Source organism: Anarrhichthys ocellatus, unplaced genomic scaffold (genome assembly GCF_004355925.1).
Source record: "Anarrhichthys ocellatus isolate YVR2014 unplaced genomic scaffold, GSC_Weel_1.0 scaffold45, whole genome shotgun sequence".
Lineage (NCBI taxonomy): Eukaryota > Metazoa > Chordata > Actinopteri > Perciformes > Anarhichadidae > Anarrhichthys > Anarrhichthys ocellatus.
In genome coordinates, this window is record NW_022280075.1 from 2,973,704 (window position 1) to 2,992,564 (window position 18,861).

The 18,861-nt window shown below is 42.7% G+C and overlaps 1 protein-coding gene across 3 annotated transcripts in view; it reads left to right on the top strand.

Moving 5' to 3' along the window:
- zbtb16a (zinc finger and BTB domain containing 16a) overlaps positions 1–18,861 on the top strand; it is a 163,478-nt gene that overhangs the window by 11,556 nt on the left and 133,061 nt on the right. Inside the window, exons 1-2 of one of the 3 annotated variants that reach the window (XM_031868966.1) lie at positions 4,911–5,097; positions 8,258–9,596. In XM_031868966.1, the coding sequence (XP_031724826.1) occupies positions 8,347–9,596 (1,250 nt within the window). In that variant the 5' untranslated portion in view covers positions 4,911–5,097; positions 8,258–8,346. Of the gene's footprint in view, positions 1–4,910; positions 5,098–5,119; positions 5,815–8,257; positions 9,597–18,861 lie in introns of those variants that run through there. The other 2 variants (XM_031868967.1, XM_031868968.1) reach the window with 2 other exon arrangements.

The following is an 18,861-nucleotide window of genomic DNA, read 5'->3' on the forward strand; positions in this document are numbered from 1 at the left end:
CACACACACACCTCCACCAAGCGCCATGTCTACACAGGATACAGACAATGGGGAGTCTGGTCAGCAGAGCCAAATGCATGTTAACCTGAAATGCTTTTCTTCATTAGAGCAGAAATGTTCCAGGTTTGTCTGGTCAACTAAGTTTGCAATTTACACAAGAATGAAACTACAAATTCCTTCTATGTCAAACATCTTCTGACTGAACCTTTTCAAATGTTACATCATGCTTCACTGTGAACAATAATAAATAGCTCGGGAAAATAAATTGTACTGTAATAATTTAAATGATGCGTTAAATAAATGGTTTGAGAATAACTTCATTAGAGTAAGACAAGCCAAAGATTATTGATAAAATCAGCAAACCTCACAAAAATTTCAAAGATTATTCTTGTGTTGTTTGGGTTATTGGACTATTTTCAGCGACGCATTGATATAAATTTGATGATATAGTGAGTATTCAAGGCAGCAGGACAGTGTGTCGGATTCACACGAAATGAAATACAGTGCCTCTGATCATGGTAATGAATATACATGTCACCCAGTGCAATGTTGAGGCTCACTGCTGTGTTTTTGTACAACAATGAAGGTTAATCTATGGAGGAATAAGATAATACTAGTAGGATCAACTCCTTTCATGTGGTACACTGCATATTTCCAGCCTTACTGCTTGAAACGTTTTTTACATTTTGTATCAAATGATGAAATTATAAGGCATCACACATTTCAGTGACTCGCCAAGTCTGTAATGTTCCATCAGCGTCTCCAGGTCAAATCTGCTAAGTTTAGTTTGATCATTCTGGTTGCTCCAATTATTATTAGCATGAAAGTTAATACAATTAAACTAAATAAAGTTATTTAGTTGATATTAAATCAGACCTTTTCATATATCCAGAGTATCCTTTGGATGAGAATTCATCTTGGCTTTTCTTTATAGTCGATCAACCTCTTCCTCCACAAAAAAAAAATAAAGCTGTGGGAACACAATGGAAGCACATGCAACCCACTGTAGAATCACCGGCAGCTAATGGTCACATTTCCTCAACCTCGGCTACAAACTAAAACTTCCTCCGGGCAGCCCATCTTTTTCTAACTCTTGGTATTATTTTAAAGTGCAGTAATGATGTTTTTTTTTTTTTTTTTTGATAATTTAGCCCTCATCTTCCTTTCACTCAGTAAAACGGTGGATTATTGCCAGATTAAGGGAGTGCCTTTTTCTTTATCCCTGGGTAAGCCTGCACAGCACGCAGCTCAAAGGTAATGAAGCACTCTGTGATCCGTGCCCGGATGAATCTAAAAATTCCCAGAGCACCACTGTATTTTAAAGGAAATGAGCTTTCCCTGAAAGCCCCCTTCAAACCTATGCTTTCCATTTTGAAACGGCTATAAACTGTGTGACTACTCATAACCTGGTGCAAGAACCGAGACCTGTTGCCGTTTTGAAATTAAACAATAGTTTTGAATTGTAGTTTTTTTTGCAAAGGACATGTTCGTTTGTGTTGTTTTGAACCCAACATTTAAATATAAAACAATTATCTTAGCTGCATGGAAGCTAAATTTAAACACATTAACTCATTTCTTTACCAGAATGGATTGCATTGTCCTCTAATTGAATTGCGCTTTGACTTTTTTTTTTTTTCATTCAGGCACCAACATCCTTGGTTTTGTAAAAGTTACCATGATACAGATTATTTTGGCAGTGGATGGACTAGATCAAATTAACCTTTAATGATTTTAATGGGGCAAAGTAGGTCAATGCAGCAGTGGCAAATAGGAAATGGATACAAATATAACAATAGATTATCAGGACTGGATTGTATAAACAATACATTGGCAATCTTGATACATTTACACATTTAGGATTCTGAAAATTATTTGTAAAAAAAATCAATTTCACACTTAAGCAAATTAACAATTATTTTCCAAGTGTGAGACAATTTTGAGAAGAGTTGTTCCATGCAAATGCTCTAACTTTACATTCATAACAAAGGATCAAATCAAACAAACGAAGACGTGAAGAACCGACATAAAACTGCCGAATATATTATACTTTCGTGCCTTTTGTACTCAGGAAAAACTAAATATGTGAAATTAATGTTCTAGACATTTCAACCAACAATCTGACTTGTATAGAGCTGAAAAACATCTTCCAGTAAAACCAGGGAAAAGTGCCATTAGCAGCAGCGTAACTCAAGGTCTCAGTATGCTTCAAACGAACAAGGTCATAAATCATGTGGTCTGACCACAGCTAAAGGTAAAAGTGTTTACACCTAGAATGGCCACACTCGGTGGCGGAGTGAAAAGCCTGCCGTCTTGCTGCATCCCACTACCTCCACAATCTCTCTCCAAGAATGATGTCTTTTACGTGTAATTCGTGTAAATTAATTCGTACAAATTAATTTAAGAGAGAAGTTCAAACCCTCCCTCACTGTCATACATCTGACCCCCTGGCCATTCACTTGCCTTTCAGATTCAATTTGGAACATGCGTGTGTGTGTCATTTTCATAGTGTCTTTTTAAAACAAACTTCCATGTTCACAAGAAACATACAGTTTTGGTTCAGTTACCTGCATAGTCTCCTAAAAAACCCCAAAAAACTTCCAATGTTTACAAAGTTTTTTTAGGTTTACAAGGTTTTTTGTACAACAAAACCACTGGGTTAGGTTTTGGCAACAGAAGTAAGTGTTTTGGGTTTCATGCAGTGTTTGACAATCTGACAATCACTTCTTTTAAAGCTAATGGGAGGTTAACAGTCCATGAGTTGGTGCAGGATAGTGACTGTCACAGGAACCCAGCCACTTCAGCCTCTGGGAAAACTCACAACAAACTAGTCCAGAAATTAAAATGTGCAATACCTTGAATCTGGAAAACCAATGCAAACGTTAATGGCTGTGTCTGAGAGGATTTATTAAAGAAGCTTTGTTGTATAGCCGTGAAGACTTTCAAGTAGAACTGAACTGCTGTGTAATGTCATGCCAAAGTATTTGCCGGTCGTCGGTTGTTTTGACTGTCAGTCAACAAACCTTTTTAAGGTCAGCAGGCAACTCTTGAACACTGTTGACCAAACTTTATCCCTTGGCTACGAGACACCTTTTGCTATTTGTTAATATTGATGATAATGCTAATGCTTCCTCCTCAGCACACCGCCACAAACCAGAGTGTGCTGTCAACCGGTGCTGATTAATGGAACACATTGAGTGATCTGTTGCAGACACTGGACGACCCCAGCCTCCCTCACATGGTCTGGTCCGACCTGACTCGTCCGTTGCCTCTATTTTATCAGATACACTTCTCAGTCTGTGAAGTGTTGACGTGAGCCTGAGACTGGAAAGTGACTAAATATTCTTTTTTCAAAACAAAACCCTCTCAAAACCGCAAATGTCAACCTGCTGGTGGTGCAACACACAGAAGTCAGGGGATCAACAAAATCATTAGGATACATCATCTAACACCGATATTATGTGCCCGTCCATCCAGTACATGTTGAGATATTTCACTGGATAATTGAAAGGAAATCTTTCAATCTTTGAAAGGTTTGGGGTTCAACAAAGTCAAAAGGAAACATAAATGTCAACGACGAAGAAGAAAGATATCCTGTAAATTGACATACACATTGTGATCATATTCTTCTCTTCCTTCTCCTGCTTCAGCCATGGTTTTCAAATCAATCTGAGACAAACAAAGTGCTTAAATGTGGGACGATTTGCATTCGTGACTTTGGGAACAATGACAAAGTAAGAGCTCACTAGGAGCACTTAAAGGGAACACAACAATAGAATTAAAATATTGTGACATGAAACCATCGGTAAGAGATCGCCCCCAGTCAGTGAGCATCATTAAGGCAAACGTATCAATCAAGTTTATTTTCAGAGAAGCTCTAAAGTATGCTTTTACCATAAAAGACTCCAAGAGGTATGTCAGGCCAAACAATAATGAGGTGTACCATCCACTGCATCCTGGTTATTGGTCAACAGAAAAAAAGCAAGAGGAAAATTAAAGCTATGCTAAGAAACAATTAAGGGTTGTTAATGCACTGCAAAACCATTCGCCTGAGAGTCGTTCACCGTATCGATCATTATGGCCTTTTTTTTTCATGCAACAAGAAAAGAAGTGCCTCTATAGTTCCCAGTGCAGTTTCTTTAGTTTCATGGCCTTTCTTCAAATTAGTGTCAGTATCTTAAAACTAGACTGCTTCTGCTAATGACATTTGATTTTTTAAATCCATTGCTAGATTATTTCTTTCGAAAATCTAATTCCAGAGCTCAATAATAGATTTGGCTTCAGATTTTTGCCATGTGTTTTTTCCTTGTAATATATTGCAAACAACTTAACCAAACTGTGTGTTTTCAGACAAGATCCCCACTGAGGAGTGATGAATCTGCAGCCTGTTAACCTTAGTTGAACATTACACATTTCAGTGAAGTTTGTATTGTTCCTTCAGCTTTAATACATTATTGTGAACACTTGTAGCATCTTGAGATGGCAGATTTTAACCTGTTGAGATGCAAGAACTTGGAGTGGTGTTATCTTTCTGTACGTTTTTTTTTAAAATATTCTAAATATATGATGAATATCTTTTTTTAAAGACTCCTCCAAATGAATCTTGTCAAGCAGGATGGATCAGCTGCTTTGCATTCACCTTTGCTGTCCTCTGCTGCACACACATAGACTGAGCATAGTTCCATTGAATGCTTAGAGTACACTTATTGACTTTTCCTATAGGGCCGCCAAACCATTAAGTGTGCCCCTGGTGGGAGTTTGAGAACAACTGTAGGCTGTATGCGTATCCAAACAGCTGGAGGGAGGACAACGTCGCTCACCTTTCGCTGCCATACTGTAACACAACCGTTTGACATGAGACAGCCCCCTAGGTGTCTCACTTTCTTAGCGTTTGTGTGGCTGGAGCGCAGAGCCGGCCGCCCGCCTGCCTGCTGCTCGTCTGGCTGACTGGCTGCGTTGACGTCAGCGCCGTGTTGATTTGCTAAGGCGAAGGAAGAAAGGAGTTAGTGCGTGTTGAGAGAGCGGGTACTGCGAACTGCCTTACTATGCTGTAGCCCCACTCCCCCTTCACACTATACGGAATCAAAACGTGCAATTTAGGTGAGTACCAATCCGGGCGAAACGCAGCTGCAGTTTCCCGGCGACAAGTGCCAGACCCGCTACTCTGCATGCATCTACCACTGTTTTCTCTGTGTACTTTCATTCACCATGTGGATATTTGGATGCATTTATAGCGCCGGGGATTCGTTTTGCTTGTCCCCGTTCAACCTCACGCTGAAGTTAACAGCAAACGCGAGTTTGGCACGCAAGTTGGATCTGCGCACCGGAGCGCTGGGTGAAAACAAGTGTTTTCCTGATTGCGCCGCAAGGTGTTAAAGTTTGCATTAACGCACGGTAGTCTATTGTAGAGATGTTAAGGTTGACGTAACCCCCCTTCTTCCTCCCCCCTGGTCTGGTTTAGTATGCTGGAGATCGCAGCTAGAGGACGTGAGGTCTGGCTGTTTCACCGGGAGCCAGACAACATATGACGCCCCGCTCCATGTGACTTTGCTGGAGAAATCGCGTTTTGATGGAAATTGTGCATTTTTTCTAGACAGCGACACTCTTGCCCGTCCTTGTATCTCCGGTCGCACCAGTGTGGCTCATTTAGCCGTGATGACATCACGAGGAGGACTGGGGACACTGGTCTTTTTTACTCGAAACAAGCCCAAATCCAGCCACCGCTCAAGTCACGCTACAATTGATTGACGGGCAACTAGACGTTTGATTGGTGACCAATAATCGATTCGCAGGAGCACGCGCGGCATACTGTGTGAGGTGGGGGAACTGGTAACAGAGGCAATGGCAAATTGATTTGTTATCGAGACTGTCTGATCTCTCTCTTCCCCCTTTCACTCTTTTTTTCCTCCCCTTCTTCACCCTTCAGGCATCTCTCTCTAGATCATTCCTCCTTCTCATCAACTGTACAGAGCCAGCGTTTGAGTGTTTCATTCTGCCACAAACAAAGTCCACCTGTGCGTCGGTCTGAGCAGAGCTGGCTGGAATCGCCGTGAGATTCTGGCAGCTGTCTGTCTCGTGTATACTTTTTAGCACGCTCAATGTCTCTGATTGCCCCCCCCCCCCCTACTCCTTAGAGACGCTGTAGCATTTTGCTTTCTCCACATTTGCGTCTGTCAGTGTGGCTCGTGGTCTGGAATATTGAACGCTGTTTATTCTTGTTGTGGCTGGGTCGCCACGGCGCGCTGTGGCAGACGACTCGTGATCAGATTGATTGTGGTGCCTTTCTGTGAAGTCGGCCCGATGTGGTTATTGTCAGCGGTCCACGTCGTGCTCCAGCCCTCCCGGCTTAATGTAGTTAATGTAGTGCGTGGTGTTTTGCATAATGCATAACGCGCTGTATAATTTGTCTGGCACGGCTGGCGAATATTAACGCCGTCTAGACGCACGCAGCCCCGTCCTTTATTAATAGAGAGCCAACAGACGCGATAAAGTCCCCCCCCCAAAAACGGCAACTTTGCATTGTGTCCCGCTGAAGCCACGGCTTGGTTGAAAGCCCCACAGAGCGCAACAAGCCTTGATCATTTACGGGGCCATAAATCGGAGTTATTGGCATAGCTGTAATAAAGATAATGTCGGGTTTTAAACATGACCTCTGTTGACTGAGAGGCTGAGCTCCGCTAGATGAGAACCGGTGGTTTCATCATTACCCACCTCCTATATCGATTATATCAATGTGCCCAAAAAAACAAAGCGTCTTGTGTCCTAAAAGCCAACAAGACTTGTGCATTTTCCACGACCCTCACCACAGACAATAGCTGCCAGCTTCATTTACCTCCTGCATGTTCTGATTTAGGCTTCTGTAATTGGGAGCATGCATATCTGGAATTACACTGTTATTTAAAAATAAAAAAGAGAGGCTGGCTAGAAGGCTGTTGATATTTCCTCTCCTTTTTTTTTGTCTGTGTGAGTGTGTATTGTTCTCAGGCGGGGAGGAAGGACAATAAGTGCTCAAGTACTTCTCTTTTTAGTCCCCATTTTTGAAAAGAAAATTAAGCTCTTTGAAAATGAAATTGAAGATTCTTAAAATGTCAATCAAGCTTTTGAAACTTGAAATGAAAATGTTGATCAGCAGAAAAAAAATGATCACCACAACTTTGTGAATATGTGTCATGTTAATGGTCATATGTTGAATAAATTGAGTAGATTGGACGTCAATGAGCTCATCCAGGATGTGGGTCAATGGAGACACTTAGCTGGTAGCCATTCATTCAGCGTATATGTGGTGGAAAGACTGTTTATTTAATTGCCACAATGAAGAGTGCATTGTTTCAGTGTATGTCTTAATGATCATGTTAACATAGGAGGCACAGTGACAATCATTCATTTAAAGCACAGAGTGGTGAGGCATTTGAATTTGAACCCTTTTCCTTATTTTCGTGTTGGTCTGAGTATGCTGTAGATATGAGGTGAAGCAACATGTTGCCCTGTTAATAACTTGCATACAAAGAGTAATGCAGTCATTAATTTGGATATTCAACGTCAGTGAGTGAGAGCAGATCCGGGTGTTTTGGTGCTGCAGCGTTGTTTTCTTTCGCCTTGTTCTGCTTTGCTTTGCTTTCCATCCATTTCTGGCCGCTGCTCTCTGCTCCTGTCTGTGACGGGAATACTGAGTAAGATGCTATTTAATTTCAGAAAGGCCGCTGATGTTCTTTGCGAGCGAGGCAGCAGTGGAAAAACCACAATTCACACTTGTTTAACTGTGTGTTCATCGCCGTCAGATAACCAAATGAAAACCTCTTTTTAACGTAACATATGTTGGACTGATTGGTATGCAGGGTGAGCCTGTCGGACGGCTCACAAATTGTCTCTCTTCAGAAGGCTACAGTCAATGCTCTCCGCTGATTTTCACTGCACAGAGTGTTTACCATCCCTGCAGGATGTTTGCAATTTGGAACAACACTGACTTCTCACTTACAAAATAAATAGCGGTATACACGAAATACATGTATTGACAAATTCATGACATTTATTTTCAAAATGTAATTACTTACTTTGCTTTGTATACTTAAGTGAAGGATGACAATTTGCATTTCATTAAAAAAGAACATTAATTAATTCAATCTTTGGAAAAAAATAGTAATGCATTTGTTGGATTTTATAGCTTAAATACTAGTGGATTTGTTCTGCACAGCATTTTTGTGCTGTTGCTTCAGAATTTATCAGAACCGATTTTTCTTTTTCATTCTGTTTCTCCATCCAGGTTTCATCTTGTTTACAAAGATAGCTAAAAACACTGCTGAACGGGGAAGGCGAGCCTCATGAGTCGGCCTCGTGGATCGCATCGACATCATGGATTTGTCTAAAATGGGTATGATACAGCTCCAGAACCCCAACCACCCCACTGCCCTGCTGCACAAGGCCAACCAGATGCGTCTGGCCGGGACTCTGTGTGACGTGGTCATCATGGTAGACAGCCAGGAGTTCCACGCTCACCGGACTGTGCTGGCCTGCACAAGCAAAATGTTTGAGATCCTCTTCCATCGCAGCAGTCAGCATTACACCCTGGACTTTCTTTCACCAAAGACTTTTCAGCAGATTTTGGAGTATGCATACACTGCCACGCTCCAGGCCAAGGTGGAGGACTTGGATGACCTTCTGTATGCAGCAGAGATCCTGGAGATTGAATACCTGGAAGAGCAATGCCTCAAGATCTTGGAAACCATCCAGTCCTCAGATGACAATGACACGGAGGTCAACCTCAATGATGGGAGCACCGAGGAGGATGATGAGCGCAAAGGCCACAATGGAGGCAAGAACTCCAAAAAGCATTCCATGCAGAGTCCCTATTTGACAGGTGCCCAACAAGTCACAATCATGACTGGCATGGTGGACCAGAGTCCTTCTGTCTCCACCTCCTTCGGTGTCTCCACCCTAAGTCCCACCAAAGCTGCTGTGGACAGCCTGATGAGCATCGGTCAGTCTCTGCTACAGCAGGGCTTTGGGGGTGAGCACGTTCTCCATGGCAACTCCCACCCCCTGATGACTGAGATCAAGACAGAAATGATGCAAGTGGACATGGGTGGCAACGGTCACGACAGCCCTCCGAACCTGGAGTCCAGTGCCTCCAGCAATGGAGAACGAAGTGGGGAGGACAGGAACCGAGACGGTCCAGGAACACCAACCAGGAGCAGCGTTATCACCAGTGCCCGCGAGCTACATTACGTCCGTGATGAAGTCATGGGCGACCCTCAAGTTGATGTCAGCCAGATGGGGCTGGAAGCAATGGCTGGGATGACGGAGAAGCATCTTGCCTCGCTGTACTCCCTACCTGCAAATCATAAATCGGATGCCTTCATGTCCATGCCGGCATCCATGGCGGCATCCATGGCCTCCAATCTCCCTATGTCCCCAGCCCTGGCAATGTCTATGGACTTCAGTGCCTACGGGGGACTCCTGCCTCAGAGCTTCATCCAGAGGGAATTCTTCAGCAAGCTCGGGGAGCTGGCTGTGGGCATGAAACCAGACGTCAGGAACCAGCACGAACGTTGCAATGTTTGCGGTGCAGAACTACCAGATAACGAAGCTGTGGAGCAGCACAGGTAAGACAAGTTTTCTTTTGAGTAGCTGCTTGATAGTTGTTTTGGTCTTGAAATATAAGGTCCTTTTCAGCCTTTTTTTTTTTTTTTTTTTTTTTGCTTTGGTAGTTTGCATTATATCCAGCAGAAAGTGAAAATCTGTCAATCAACATGATTGCTTTGGGGAACAGGGATTAAATTAAAAGGCTTACCCCCCTGTCTAGTCACCTGTTTTTGACTTAGGAAGTTTTTAGGCAACAGGGGAAATTAGTTATGTTTTCTTCTGCCTTAAAATAGTACCATTCATTTTGTATGTCAGGGATTAGGACAAGTAACAAAATCAGTAACCCATCCAAGCTCATATAAAATATGAGTAGGTGACATCCTTTGACGAACACAAACCTTAGGACTGTGTGGCTCAGGCCCAGAGATCCACTGCTTCAATAACTGCCCAGGTGACTGCTGCCGTTATATTGTCTTAGACCATTAGTCACGCCTTACAAGATGTGGGCGGCAGCTATCACACACACTTACCAAAGTGGTACCCCCTCATCCTGGACTCGACTAACCTCCCCTTTCCCATAACTGCACAAGGGGGGCCCTTATTAGCTTGATAATTAGAGTAGACGGTCAGCTCAGGAAATGAGTGCTGAATCTGGGCTCTTGGACAAGGAGGTAGTTCTAGGACAGGGGAGTGGCAGTAAATACGTGCGCCGCTTTTTCAGTCAATGTATATAAATACATCAAGGCAACTGCACTTAAAATACTCATCTGCAACTCAAAACTGCGTTTCATTTCATAGTTCATATTCTAAAAATTGTGTCAGCCCAGTCAGAGCACAAGCACCTGGTGGAATGTATTGTCATCACTTCTTGTGTGTGTTTTTGTGACTGGAGGCCTTTTTGTAACATGAAGGCCATCTTCTCACCCTGTATGTTTGTTTAAATCATTAGGAATGCACAGTGGTTAAAGTTCACCTGAGGATTTGAATCCCATCCTCCGCCCCCTCATACTTGAGCCATTATCTTGGTGTGCACGGCTAAAAGCTGATTCAGTCCAAGTTTCTCGATTTTTAAATCGGTCTCAATGTTGTCTTAGGAAAATACTGAGTATTACAGAATGGCTTTTACTCCAAAGAGAAGTGTCCTTGTTTGCAACCTTACACCAACTGTTGTGCAGTGTTTGTTTTTCTTATTCCATTTTGAACATGTGGTGGAGTCAGATACTTCGTAGTTGTTTTTGGTGTTGGCAGTTACTTTTGAAAGTGTATATATGTGTGGCCTTCATGCAAAGTGAATAAGAGGGATGCGTCTGCATAGACTGATACTATGCATCTTTAAAAACAAACAAGAAAAAACTATAGAAGTGGATTGTGTTCTGCTTTATGATCAGTTCTTCCTAAGCAGGCTTTAACAAAAGCTTTACCATGCACTATAGCTTCTGTGTGAGATGCAGTATTGTAGTCTGACTGCGTTAAAGGACAGGCCACATTAGTCTCCGTCTTGAGAAAAGTCTGATATGTGAAATGGTTGCCTGTGTTTCAAGAGGAATTTCATCAATTCGCTCAAGCCGGGAAATCTTGTATCAAAGGAGATTTCCAAACCGTTTCATGCATTGATCTTCCCGCCTCTCCCCATAGCATACTAATGGGTTAATTTAGACGGGTTGATACACCGACACGACACTGTTTAATATTGTACGTGCTGTCCTGACAGCCTCCTGAAGTGTAGAAATCAAACATTGCATCATCCGCTGTCTGCTTTGCCGTCCGCACATGAAAGGTCTGCGGTGCTACCCTGAGATGCTTGATAATTCAGACGCTCCTCGTGTCCTCACAAATTCCAATGTGGGTCATTTGATAGCATATCAAGTCTGTGTTTTTTTCTGTGTACATCCTGTCAAGCTGCCCGATTCTTTTGATGTGAACACAAGATGTTTTATTTCAGACGAGCGGAGTCGTGTTCCCTCTGACTAATTACACATCATTTCCCCACAGCCACTGTGTCAGGGTCACTGCTACCTCTGCAACAAACACATACAAAAGTTGGCAGAGTTGACTTTGGTGCAGGCAGGTCAAGTCAAACATGAGTGTAATTATTTCCAGATGTGGCACAGGTCGTTGGTGTGAGGTGTCTGTGTGTGCGCGTCTATGTTAAAATGAACGAACCAGAAAGTGCCCACTTCCTGTATAAATTTAGTCTCTGCTCCCTTTCATTCCTCTGTGCCCTGGATTGTATCTTAAAAAAAAAAAAACACCCCACCCAGACTGAATACATTGGCTTCGCAAGTGGTGTGTGAGGAGTCACCTATGGGATATAGAAATGTATGCCGATAAGATGTGTAAGCACAGGAGATGCAAGGAGTGGGCGATACGGCAAAAATATCATATGATTTTTTTTCAGGCAGGATCACAATCCACAGACTTATCACATTTCTTTTTCAGTTGGTTTTAAGACCATTTTGCTACTGAACAGTACAACCACATATTTCCTATTTAAAAAAAAAAAAAAAAACAACAAAAAACTAGTCATACAAGATAACAGAACAACAATTTCTGTTCTGAAATGGAACACTTTAAAGTTTCTTTAAATATGTATCAGTTACTTTTCCAAATATGTATCAGTTACTTTTTGAAATCCATATGAACCACTCTTCACATCGGCATTCATTAGATCTATCATTGCAATTATTTGTATAGCGGCAGCACTGCTGCATGCAGGGCAGACACTGGGGCCATAGATCTGCAACTAATAGAACGCACAATGTAGCGCAATACCAACTATCTCTCTGTAAAGGCAGATCGTGGAGACATTTTAATTTCATCGTAATATCATATTGCACAACTCCAAGACATGCTACCTTGAGGCAGGGTTTGGTATCAAAAACTCGTACAGATCAAAATCAAGCACCAATCATCAATAAAACGTCATTTAACGACTGGTCAGATTTTTTCTTTTCTTTTATTCTTTCATCTCATAGCTCCTAATTTTGGACCATTTTATCTAGGTCAAGTTGTTGTATGGCTGCTTGTGTTTATATTGGAGAACTTTGGCATTTTAAATTGAGGCGTCAAGGTTTTTCTGTTGCGAGTAATGAAACTCTTGGCAAAAGTACAGGAAAATGTCAAGTGATATACAGCCCTCTATCTTTAAATCATCTTCCAAAGAAATGTATAAAGCTTAATGAAAGTCAATACATTATAGGTGCGAGTAATCCCCATTTCACCATGACAACTCTTCCCCCCCCCCCCCCCCCCCCTTTCCCCCAGTAGTCCACCCCGCCACCTCCCCACTGACGAGCCCTAGATGTATTTCTTAAAGAGAGCCCAGGGTGACTGTTGCTGCTGCTTCAGGGAGACAGGATTACAGCAATATTTTAGTAACCCTTGCACTGAGAAAATAATCAACACAGGAAGGGCCTGAGTGATTATTGGGAAAATAAATGCATGATACAGGGGGCTAATTCGGCCGTGGCGGGGGAAAGAAGAAAGAACCCTCCACTGCTTGGTATTCCAAACACAGCAGCCAATTCACGGGAACTAGCCTTGGGTTTATCTCTTTCACTTAATCTTCCATTCTCATGCAAATGACTGACCCTCGCTGTAATGTACATCGCATAAGTGAAAAAGAGCCTATTTTGAAAGAGAGCTTTTCCAGCATATAGCCGTTAAACATTACTGATAACCGTCAATGCTTTAACTCTGCCTTGGTTTTTTTTATGGCGGGGGCGAGGGTGTACATGAACATAACAAGTCAATGAGTCCCTGTTTCTCCTCTCTGTTTTCCTAGTTATTCTTTGCATTGATAGAAGCATTGGGGTACGAAGTGGGAGTGGTGGAAATAATCACCCCTGCTTTAACCTCCGCACGCGCACACACTCGCATCATTACTTTTTACACACATTCCCCTCAGCAGCAGCAGCCAGCGCTCACTCCTCCATTTCCTCTTTGTTTGTGGCAAAGGGGTACGGAGAGCGCTCTAATACCCCGGGCCCCAGGTGTTTAAACAGTGGGCCTAAGGTCCTTATCTGTGCATATCAGAGTGGGACAGATAACCCTTGGCACTCCTCCTCAGTAAACCAAGAGCAGATTGAGCCCAGATAGCGGCCCATAGTGTTTGTTGCAGGTGATAACAATGTATGCACACACATATAGCCTGCACGCTGAGGTGAGGCCAGTGGAAGGTTTACAAGCACACGGACACTTGTGTGCTTTGGCCACTATCAACCATTAACCACTGCTTTCGTCCTATACATTCACACCATGAGCAACCAGTTGGGTTCAAATGGCCACTCTGATGACCGGTAGTTGTGAAAGTGGCTTAAGACAAAGTGCAACAAATGGTTGGTAGATGCTGGTTTGAAATAATCTGTATTTGCATAAGGTTTCATTTTTATTAAAGGTGCTAAATTTAATATCCAGAGCCTTTTTGTTTTAATTGCCACACACAGAGGAAGAGCAACTTCTTTCTCTGCTCAGGTAGACATTACTCCGCTTTATCATAACATAGCAACGAGTTGTTTTGTATATTAATGCTCTGAGTTTCATAGAGAGAACCTTTTTAAGCAATTTTGAGAATCATCTCTCCGCTCAGGTGATGCTAAAGCCTGAAGAGAAGATTTATTGCATGTTTGCTTGATCAACAGGTGTCTTTCACAACCAGTTGTTCTGGTTTCCACTTCCTCCTCCTCCTTCAGTTCCACCCAGACTCCACCCTCTTTGCCCAAATGTTTGGTTCTGTGGCTCCATTCGACTACCAGAATTAGATTTAGATTAGATATGCAGAGAATCCGTACATTGGCTGTGTTTTCTGTTGCGATCTCTAGTAAATGAATGGACTTTTGATGGTCGTGCTCGTGGTTTTAAAAACTTGCTGAACCCATTTTGTGATCACAGTAGCTGCTACCGCTATCAAACAGCATTGCTCAATAGCTGAGCGTCAGAGTGCCCAAGAGGGTGCGCTCATGTCTGTTTGACTTAAATTCCATCAGACCTCTGTGCATCCAAAATCTATGACCGCGCATGTGTTGGAGAATCTGAATATTGTTGTTAGATGGTTTCTTGTGCTCATTTCCAGGATGCACTGAGACGGATATATTTTATATGCTGACATTTTTAATTCCTGTTTAGATTGCTGGTGTATGATTTATTATTTTTACAATGAATAACTATTTCAGTTAATTTACACCTAATTATTTATTTGTTACATTTTGTTAAAAGAATGATCCCATTCACTTGCACACAGTGAGGCATGCAACTTATTATTTATGGGATTGGTACACAGTATCGGCTGATACCCACGGCAATATATCGCTATTGGTATCGGGACTGAATGACTCTGATTGGTGCATCCCTATCTGTAAGGGAAAAAACAAAATGTGCCAGCAGTTCTGACACCCTATACTAAAATGACAGCGCTGTTGTTCGATGAAACGGAGCGCTCTGAGGCCCAGAGTGACTATTTACAAATGCACCCAATGTCCCAGTCCTGCTCGCTGTATACAGTACCTCACCTTTTGATCCTAAAATAACTAAAACTAAAGCAGTTTCAAGCTTATGATCCGAACCTCTAAAACTGTGCAAGCATTTTCCTGATTCCTGAAAGAAGCCCATCAACAATGCATCCATTACATGGCAGTGGATTACCCTCTATTTGAAATCACTCAGTGAGCTAAGACTCCCCGGCTTGCACTCAGAGGTACAGTACATGTTGATGTAATAATCCAACAGCACAGAAGGCCTCACTCAACGAAAACACTTCTCCAAGAAATACCTCAACCACAGACAACAGCGGAGGGCAACAGCGGAGGGCTTATTCAAGCCTGGCTGCCACATCGTCTCCCTTTTTATCCTCACACAGGTGCTTTTTTTTTTGCCCTTATTGGAGGTGCGGTGTTTTGTTCATGCCCCCGAGGAACTGGCGCTTTGACTGGGCCCACGGTGATGGCTGCAGCTGAGGCAGCTGCTGGCTGAGGCCCAATTATAGACAGGCTTTAAAAGGCTCTGGTTGAACCGTAAAGATTTACACCGCCATCGCTCTGATCTCAGATCTGGGCTCTGTCCTCACTGTCAGGATAGGGAGATGCATCGATTAAAGACTTAACACAGGGGGCTACATCATGTGGAATGGACTACACACACACACTCACACACCTGCGTACAGATCAAGCATTTTATTGTCGTGCAATCTTGCAGTGTTGTCAGGTGCTTTTTTAGAAGGAATTGAGGGGCTTTTTTGGAATAGGGGGGTGGAGGATGAAAAAAGAAGGGCACCACCAATAGAAAAGGGAAGGGGTGGGGGGGCAGTGTAATATCTAGACAGTGGCTATGGCAATGGAGGGAGGCGATCTAATCAGTAGGCTGATTAGATCGCCTCCCTCCCTGAGATAAGGGTGGAGGGAGGTGCTTGTATAATAAAAGTTAGCAGCTTGACTTGGTGCGACCAGCTGCCTCTGTGTGGCTAACAGCACTCGGCAGACGTGGCCTTTGCTGATGCGGTCTGGCAGGAGCTGCTATGAAACGAACACACTGAGGCCCCTATCTTTTGTCCCTGTGGGGGCCTCGGGGTCTGTAGGGAGGGATAAGGATAACATACTGTACTGGAAGTTGGCCTTGTGTGTGTCATTGTGAGAGTTTTTTTTTTTTTTTTTGTTGGACATGTTGTGAGGGGCTGTGGTGGGGGGCTCAAGGGGAGTACTAATTACAGCCAGTTATCAGGTGACATGCAAATGTGTTATCGGCCTTAACTTCCTGATGTCTATCTCTACTCCCAGTAGCTGCTGTGAGTGTTGGCAGGGGAAGAGGTTGTGCCACCATTTCTCTGTAAATGCGCAGTGAGTGGATCTCGGCAGGGAGAATGATTTAACGGCATTCTTTTTTCAATCCTGGGAACCTTTTATTAGACTTTCAGACCTTCTCTTCTTGGCAGACTTTCTTACTGTATTAAGGTGCATGCATCATTGTCAACTTTCCCATTAAAAAAAGAAAAAGTCAATAGAATTAGAATGATCTGGCCTTAAAGCTGAGTGGGTTTTAGTTCTAGTTCATAGAGCTCTGCCTCTGTTCTCGTGGACCTGAACGCTCTGGGTTCTAATCCCATCGATATCCCATTAGCATCCCCTCTCTGGGTCCCCGCCACATGAAAGATGTGTCGGTTCCCCCTCTCTGATTCTATTGCTCTGGCAGACCGTAAGGACGACGGCCACAATGAGCAAATGTGCTCGAGCCAAAGGGCCAACCCAAGTGTGCTCACAAATGTCCTGTGTGTGTGTGTGTGAAAAAGCTGCCACCACCACCTCAGAGGCCCCCTAGCCTCCCTGGGAAGTATCAAACCAGAGCCCTCCGCGGGCTTCCACCGAGAGAGCTTCTAATTAGCCTCTTTGTTGCCACTTGAATGGTTTGCCAGAAATTGGCAAGGGGCCCCAATGGAGTGATACCAGTACGCTAAGAAGCTGGTCATAAAAATTGCCCCCCATTCTCCCCACCGTCACCTGTCACAAAGGAGCTCTCAGGTAGGAAACTGAGGCCAGAACAGCACCATGCAGGTTTTTTTAATCCACCTCTTCGGAGCTCAAGGAAGCATGATTGCTCAACAGGTGAATTATAGGTTTGTGCTAGCTGACTGCTCACAAGCTGGGAGGGTCTCCAAAACGGATGAATGGAAATTAAAATACAGCTCCTATCGTAGCCTTCAATAATTCCTGTTTCTGGTAATGCACACGGAGAGTGGGTTATAATGCTGCTGTTGAATTGCTGAAAAGAAGCCAACCTGGTATGACTAGTGTTCACGAGCAGTTTGGACAACCATTCATTAAGTGGGAAAACTATTGTCAGCACGAAAAGACAATGAATGAATTGGTACAATAATTCTTAAGTAACATTTTTTACTTTAAAGAAGGGTAAACTATGATGAAAACTCTCAGGCAAACTGACTAAGTCTACTTGACTAAAATAACTGTCCCTCACTTAAATCACATTCAAATTTACTACAGCAAGAATTGTTGATTGACAAAAATACATGCACGTTTTAATTTATCTGTTAAAAAGTAGATTTATCAGCTTTGAATAAAGTAGGTACCAACTTGTTTTGTTTTCGTAGGGGAAACACGAACAATGTTAATGACGCGTTGACCCATTTATTAAAAATATAGCTTTTCTCAGTATATGTTATAGTATGCAATTATTTGAAAACATCACAATTATCTAAATATTTTTTGAAAGAAATAGTCAAAAGTTATTTCAGAGGCAGTGCATGGAGTACTCTTTCATGCTACTTAGCAACTAGCATGTTAGTTTACGGGCCAATAGCACCTTATTTGTAATTAATTAGTTCTATTTTCACAATTGTTATTGATTGTCGCCCCTAAATGCCACATCATGCCACTTCACGCCCTGAACTGTTGACATATACACGTTGCATTGGTTAGGATACAAAGAAATCCAAATTATGTTACCAAACGAGAACGTCATTTCGGCATCACAAAGCAGCCTATCTACCTGCTGTCAGTAGATTCAAAATGCTGTCAGACCTATACTTGTGGCATCTGACGTGCTGCCTGGCGAGCGTCGTGGCAGGAGTGCAATGAATGTCAAGGCGACTTGGAGCGACCGACACGTTTTAAGCTCCGCTGTAATCCAGGAGGGATCAGTTGGGTAAATCATGGCATAAAGCTTAAAACCATAATTGATTTATGTATCTGCTGACCGAAGACGCCCAGAGAGATTACCAGAGGGAGAGAGCTGATGATGGATAGGCTGGCCCCCTCACACAGGCTGCATGCGAGGTGGGGGTTGAATTCAATTGAAGGGAGATTTGTCTGCCTGAAGAGCGAGAATGTCTGAAAAACTGAGTGCGAGTCTGAGAAGAAATGCATAAATCATTAGAGGTGTATTTACAAAATCATCCCAGCGTATTTCTGTGTTTATACAGCACTTCTTCACCAGTTTTGAAGTGCTTCTGATATTTAACTGATACCAAGGCTCATTCTGAAAAAGAAGCAGATATTTCAATTGTTATTCCAACATGTGAAATTGTGCTTGCGTTGAGTTGAAAATCGCAGCTAATTCAATTTGCGGGTTTTTCGGAGACAATGCGGTATTGACAAGTTCTATAATAACTAATCTTCATTGTTCATATTGTTATATTCATCCATTGTACTCTCATGGCCAGTGTCCCGCACGAAATCTAAAACAACACAGTTTTCCCATCGTACCCTACACAAACAGACGATGCTTGTTTTCATGATAAATATATACATATATAGTAATGGAGGAATTGCAAAATATCACATT